A 7699-nucleotide genomic window follows, 5' to 3' on the forward strand; every position below is an offset into this window, starting at 1 on the left:
TCTTCATCTACTTTCTGGGCAGATTTGGGATTGTTTGGCTCGGTCCCAACTTCTTTTCCACCCCTTAGGGTGATGGCCTTGGCGGATTCGAATCCTCCCTTTGGATTGACTGTGGTTGAGCTAGGAAGCTTTCCTTGCTCTCTAATCTGTCCAAGGAACTCAGAAATCTGCCCTATTTGTTTCTTCATATCCGTCATTTCCTTCTCGTTATTTGCTATCCGGTTGTTTTGATTTTGCAACCCCTGCGAAATAGAGGTTAGTAATTGCATAGCTTGATCACTTTCCAAGGACGTACCTGAATGAGATGATGTCGAAGGTTGTTGGGGTTGTTGGGGTTGTTGGGGTGCATACGGCTTGGAATAAAAACCAGGGGGGTTTGGCCTAAATCCTCCTTGTTGGGCAGCTTGTTGTGGCTCCCTCCATTTGAAGTTTGGATGGTCCCTCCATCCGGCATTGTAAGTGTTCGAGTATGGGTTGTTTTGATTTTGTCCTTGGAAACCAATTGCATTGGCAGATTCCCACCCACCATTCTCGATTAGTTGAGGGCACTTGTCGGATGGATGCCCTTGAATTGAGCACACGCCACAAACTTGGTGTTCTTGTGCTTTTGGACCAATCACAACCTGAGAAACAAGAGAAGTAAGATTAGCAAGTTGTGATTGAATTTCAGAAATAGCACTCACCTCATTTACACTTTGTTGTCGTGGGGCTTCCCTTTGACCCACTCCTTCATATTGTTGAGCGTTGAGCGCTCGGTTGGCTATGAGAATCTTGGCATCCCTTGGTGTTTTGTCCACCAATGCTCCTCCCGCTGATGCATCAAGCATTTGACGTTCGATAGGAAGGAGGCCCTCATAGAAATATTGAAGGAGAAGTTCCTCCTTCATTTGATGTTGAGGACATGAAGCTACAAGGCCCTTGAAGCGCTCATAATAAGCCGGGAATGTCTCGCCATGATTCTGTTGAATACCACTAATTTTCTTCCGTAGGAGAATCACTCTCGAAGTAGGGAAGAATTTCTCCAAGAAAGCACGCTTCATACTCTCCCACGAAGTCACAGTTCCCGGGGCTAGTTCGTAGAGCCAATCTTTGGCCTTGTCCATAAGTGAAAATGGAAAGGCCTTCATCTTCAATATACTCCCATCCACATTGACGAGGGTCATGCTCGAACAAACCACCTCGAACTCCTTCAAGTGTTTGTTGGGGTCTTCCATAGACAAGCCATGGAACTTCGGAATATGGTGTAACAAACTGGATTTGAGTTCAAATTCCTCAGTCTTCCCCTCTACAGCCGTGGGGTATTGGATACAAAGAGGCAATGCATTATCCAAACCCGAGGCCGAAAGCTCCTTGATGGTTCTATTATCTGCTGCCATGGCTTGTTCTTCTTCAAAAATCTGATCCGTGGGCTTTTCTTCTACACCTACTTCGTCTTCTTCAAGCCCAGGTTGTGGTGGAGGTTGTGGTGGCTCTTGTTGACTCCTCGTTCTCCTCAAAGTGCGTTCAAAATCACCGTCAAAGTCGGAGATGTTCTCTATAATAGGCCGAGAGCTACGAGTCATACACAGTACCTAAAAAAAAACAAGGAAACAAACAAACTAAGAATTTGAAATAAGAATGCACGAAAAACAAAATATAAAAATAAAGACAAAGGATTAGCAAAGTTGCTAATCCCCGGCAACGGCGCCAAAATTTGGTGCGAGATTTACTTGACACTCAAATTAAACCCTCGTTTGACAATTGTAGTAGAATGGATAAGTGAGGGATCGTTCTAGACCGGGGATTAGGAGGGCTTGCTAAAACCTTCTAAATTGACTTAAAAACATAAAAACTAAATTAAAATACTCTTAACAAGACTACTAGGACTCAGAATGGCTTTGAAAAACTCAAATTGTCTAAAACAATCAAATTGACTCAAATAGAAGCTAGAACTTGATTTAGACGAATTTGCAAGTGTTTATGACTCCAAAAGCTTAAAGATACAAAAATAAAACAAATACGAATGATTAAGACTTAACAAAATAGGGGGGGGAAATTGTGGTTGGACGATATTAAATTAAATGGACAGAATATAATTAAAGGCAAAATGTAAATATGAATGTGATAAAAATATGGATGATGGAATAGCCAAGGGGTTCTTCTCCACACATGTTACACTTGCAAAACAAAATTGATTCTCAGTTGGTCTTTCGATAAGTTGTGAAACTCAATGCTCCAAGTTAATTAGATCCACTTAGATTAACTTTCAGATTTCCCTAAATTCGTTGGATTGAATGGAATACGCATTACAACCAAATTATTCTTAATCAAAGTCCCTAACTATGGAATACGCATGATAGAGACATTCAACAAAGATCATTAAGTTCAACGGAAATCATAAACATCGACGAGGCATTCGTTACTATGGAATACGCATGAAACTTATGCCAAGAATTCATTTAACGCGATTGTTTATAAGCAACCTCCACTACTTGTGAATATAAGTTCATAGCGATTAGGTGAAATTCACTTATATTCTAGCGTCATATTTATGCATGAAAATTAAGCTTGCAATCTCAATGAACATACATAAATAAGTTATCAATCAAACAGTTAAACGAATTGAATCCACAACTTATGAAATTCCAACCAAACGTAATCAATTCAAATTGCAAATATAAACATAGTTTCGAATCACCCCCTAGCTAAAGGGGGTTTAGTTCCTCATAACTTTGAAATTAAAGAAACACCTAAACATTCCAACAACTCAAACGTGAATTGTATGAACGTTTAGGCACTCTTCTCTTCCCTTCTCATACGTACAAAACAAAGAGAATTAAATTTAAACTTTGAAATCAAAGAAACACCTAAACATTCCAACAACTCAAACTTGAATTGTATGAACGTTTAAGCACTCTTTTCTTCCTCGTTGTTGTAGCACAAGGTCTAAGGTGAGCTTTGGGGATTATGTGAAGTGTTTTGGAGGGATGGGAAGTGGTTGGATAGTGGCTGCAATGAAGGAGAAAAACTGCACAGAAAATGGAAGGGGAATTGCGGCAATGGATGTGTATTTGTGTTGTGTGAAGTGTTGTGAATGGAAATATGAGATATGAATTGAATGAATGAATGCAAGGGTATTTATAGGAGTAGTGGAGGGAACATATGGTTGTTTGTTTAAGATGCAAGTGGCTAATTAATGATGGAAAAGTATGTGATTTAAAGGATGCAAAGTGAATGAATCATGAATCATTGTGGATGAAAGGTGGAAGTGCATGTGTTGATGACTAGGTTAGTGGGTGGAAATCTGAAAATGGCATATAGGAATGGGAGCTCACGGTTTGAATGTGTAAAGTGTGTGTGAATGCATGTGAAGATGCAATAAATAATGCATGTAGGGTTAGGAAATAATGAAGAAATGCATGTGAGATGTTTGGAAAGGAAATGGGAACCCATGGCAATGAAGTTGTTTTGTGTTGTGAATTATGATGAATGCATGTGAGTTAAAGAGGGAGAATGTGGTGAAATGATGAAGTAGGAAGGTGGAAATGCATGTGAGATGTTTGGAAAGGAATAAAGAATGAATGGTGGAAATGTGAGTGAATGATGTGCATGTGTGAGAATGCATGTGGAATTAAGAGGAGTATGGAAGTGAAATAAATGAATGATATGTTAAGTGATAAGTGAATGATATGTGGTGAGTGATAAGTGAATGGTTTGATAAGTGATAAATGAATTAGTTTAAAGGGCTAGGGTTTAAGTACATAGAATGGGCCTAAAATAGGTTGGTTTGTATGGCATAATGTGTTTGATTGGGCTAGAGCCATTGTTTTGTGTCTTCAAGTGCATACAAGGCCTTCAAATTCGTCCATCCTCTTGGCTCCATGGATAAGCTATCCAATCCATGCCCAAAAATGCTCCAAATGGCCTCAAAATGCACTTTCTTGCTCCCTAGGCCCTTAGAACCTGAAAACACACAAAAGAAGCATAAAGGACTAAAATAACGAGAGAAACATAACGTAAATGCACGAGAACAAGCCATTTAAGTCGCATGAATATACTCCTATCACTCACGAGTGCGAGATGATAAACTAATTGCTCTTTGGTACAAGAAGGTAAACTAATTCCCCGACACCCATCTAGATCTGCTTTCCAGTGCGAGAGTATAAACTGTTTGCTCTCTAGTGCGAGACAGTAAACTCATTCCTCGACACCTATCTAGATTTCTCTAATGCGAAAGGATAAACTAATTGCTCTCCAGTACGAGAGGGTAAACTTCCGACACCCATTTGGGTAAGCTCTTCAGTATGAAAGGATAAACTAATACTCTGACATCCATTTGGGTCTACTCTTCAACGGAAAGGGGCAAACTGCCAATGAATTTCCACACAACTACTCATTTTGATGTGATTAGTTAATGATTTTCATATTCCATATATCTTTATCATGTTGTGATGCAGGCCACACAGATCAATAGATCGAATACTCGAAGACCAGCTAAGCAGCAAATGGTCAGGGGTAGTAGCAACTTCGCACTCAACAATTTGCTTATCCGACACTTCATCTTTAGCAGCTCCGATCTTGGCATCTCCATCCTTGATTGCTCCATCTACGGTATATAAGAAATCAAAACTTAAGCAGTTTCCTCATTCTTAGCAAGCAGCCCTGATGTGGCAACCCAAACCGTGGCCTATGCCACACCACTTCCTCGACCCATGCCGAGCCAGCCCTTGGCTCTAGTTAAGCTGAGCAACACAAACTATAGCCCTTGCCATACCACCTCATCGGCCCATGCCGAGTCGACTTCTGGCCCTTGCCAGCCGATATGATGCACTACCTTGATAGCTGCCTCATGGCAGCATAACCTAGGAAGAGGACAAAGAAAATTAAGTTTTTCTTACATTGGTGTGGCGCGGAGAAGATAAAGAAATCAACGAAAGACAGTTCTTTGCACATGTAAGCTAAGAAGAGTACTAAGGGAGGGAGAACAAATATCCTCTAGCTTTCTCTCTTTCTTGTAGGGATAAATAATTTCCCTCCGAAGTTGATTTAATCCCCTACTTAAGGTAGACTTAAATAAGCTTTAGAGGCAATTTATATCCCTTTCCTAGAAGAATCTAATTCCAAGTCCAAGTGGGAATCTGCATCAAAGTTGGAGATCTCTACACCTTCTGCACTTTCCTGCGAGCAGCCCAGCAGGTGTGGGGCATTTGTGGAGTAAAAAATAATCAAGAAAATTATGGAGGTGACATGTGGACTTTTGGGTTAAAAGGACAAAATTACCCTCGAGGCACACTGGGATTCCCACGCACATGCAACGGACAATAACGGCTCAATCAAGGAAGAGTCAAAAGTGATCGAAATGGTATTTAGTCAAATCCCTCTCATCACTTCTCATCAAATCCTTGTTCAAAATGTAACTCCCAAAACTTCCTATTTAATTTGGGATTAATTACCATGTTAATTGCAAGATATTATTTCACATAATATCTTGCAATTATTCTCCAAGTACACCATATATGGCCAACCACTATTCTCCAAATAGGGCAGGCCACTCCCCTATAAGTAGCCCTATTATCCCACTAAAAAGCTAAGTCATTTGCTACCCACAAACTCCTAAACACATTATTTTTAGAATTATAAATTTGGCATCAGAAATTCTTCAGCCAAAGCCCCCCTTGCCCCCCATTCATCGTGGGTGCGTGAGGCTTTTGGCCTTCATCTTCAGAGTTATTATTTTGCAGGAGCATTTTCATCAAAGAAGAAGATGGCGAAAATTTGCATTCATACTTTCCTCACGCATGAATCTCTCCTTTGCTTCTCTTCATTCTCCATCTTCCAGACACCACCATCCACCAAAGAAAGCCTTGGCGGGATATGGAGTAGAATACTTAAACGCTTAGCCTTGCAAATTGTTTTTTCGTTGTAATAAGTTTTATTTTTTAATTTAAAATTAAGGAAAGGAAAAGAATTCGAAACTATTACAATAATTTAAGGGTGAGCGAAGTTTTTTTTGTTGTTGTTATAAGTACTCATTGTATACTTAACTTTATGGTTTCAATAGATTGTAGTACTTTATACAAAATCTAGTTTTATATAAATTCGATGTACAATATTTTTGTAGCATCAATAACTTTTCTCATCCCTAAAAAAAGATCATCACAAACTCCGCATAATTAAAAACAAAATGAAAATTTAATATAACGAATAATGCAGGGTAACATTTTTGAAGGGGTTAATAACAGCACCTAACAAGATTTGTTATTTTATATTTTGGGGAAATTACCTTTATAACCTTTATAACCAAAGCCTATAAAAGGAAATAATATTCTAAATTTAGACAAATATTCTCCTTCTACAACTCTCTCTTTATTTTCATCGTGTAATCGAATAATCAAGGGAAAATAACGCATATAATTTAATAGAGATGATGTATGGATCATGTTTATCATTTCCTTAAGAAGTATGTATTTGATGAGGGCATGTTTGTAGGATCAATATTTAGTGACAGGATGTTTGTAGCATTAAGACCATCTCACCTTTTTAGTCTTAGTAACACTTTTCTTCCAAATGTTGGAATAAACGCATATTTCCCAAAACACTGTACTCACATGTTTTCCAAGCATAAATTTTAACTTTGTAGAATCGATTAATTAATGATACTCCGGAACTCAATAACAAATGATAATGTCCCACGTCTCTTATTAAATTTATAACGATCATGAAATAAAAAAATAGGCTACAATGAACTACGTATAACATATTCAAACGCAGCCTGAGAAGAAAAAAGAAAGAACAAAGATAAAATCACGCTCATTTACAAGCCAAATCGTAAACAAGCTGGTTTGGCAAATTAACAATCATTGAGCAATTCATATGTGCTGTTTTGCGCTTCTTCATCATCTTCATCAATGTCACCTTACCTCTAACCGTAGCAAGAGTGCTCAATGTCACATTCCCTGAGCTCACCTCGGTCCCAAGCTTAGCACCGTCCGATATGCCATCAGAGTTCACTTCAATCGTCACGTTCATTCTCTTCGTCTTCCTAGCCTTGGCTCTTGCTTTGATTATATCACCTTGCCCCACTATGACGCCCCCAAATGTGACATTAGCTTTTGTGGGATCAAATTTGAAGTGACCAAAATTCTTGTTCCTCACAGAAACTTCAGCAATCAAAGTCATGCTGAAGAATGGAGAATTGCTACCTGAAGAACTGTAATCTAGGCTTTGGACCGTCACTGATCTCAGCCGGACATTCGGAGTTTTAATTTTCATCACGGTTGCTCCGAATATGGCCAGGACTATGATTTGGAACACAACAAAGATAGCGATGTAGGCAAAACATTTCCTGTTCTGCTGAATTTTCTTGAACCTCTCAGACTCCAACATGGCTGTAGGTTTGTTTTTTAAGTACCAAAATTTGATATATCTAGGTAAGGGGGGTTCTCTGCAAATTGTTGTTTGGGATATTTGGGGTTGGTGCTAGCAATATATACACAATTAGATGCCGGCCCAAGGAGCATGTAATTCTTGAATATTTCATAGGAAGAATTAAGGAAATTATGTGGTGTACTACTTTTCTTGTAGAGTGAACGCGTTGAAAGATACATGGTACTTGTCAATAAAGGCGCTTGGACTTTTTTTTTTTTTTTTTTTTTTCGAAAAAAAAACCTTCTTAACTTTGGTACGGTAGTCTACTTTTTTTTTTTTTTTTTTTTTTTTT

At 38.7% G+C, this 7699-nt stretch overlaps 1 protein-coding gene across 1 annotated transcript; it reads right to left on the reverse strand.

Moving 5' to 3' along the window:
• Window positions 1-6647: 6647 nt before the first annotated feature.
• On the reverse strand, window positions 6648-7451 carry LOC137713920 (late embryogenesis abundant protein At1g64065-like). The gene has a single exon (XM_068453277.2). It carries the CDS (start codon window positions 7363-7365, stop codon window positions 6790-6792), a length of 576 nt encoding a protein of 191 aa, XP_068309378.2. The 5' UTR covers window positions 7366-7451; the 3' UTR covers window positions 6648-6789.
• Window positions 7452-7699: the final 248 nt, after the last annotated feature.

This window comes from Pyrus communis, chromosome 14 (assembly GCF_041283825.1).
Source record: "Pyrus communis isolate YQ-2024b chromosome 14, ASM4128382v1, whole genome shotgun sequence".
NCBI lineage: Eukaryota > Viridiplantae > Streptophyta > Magnoliopsida > Rosales > Rosaceae > Pyrus > Pyrus communis.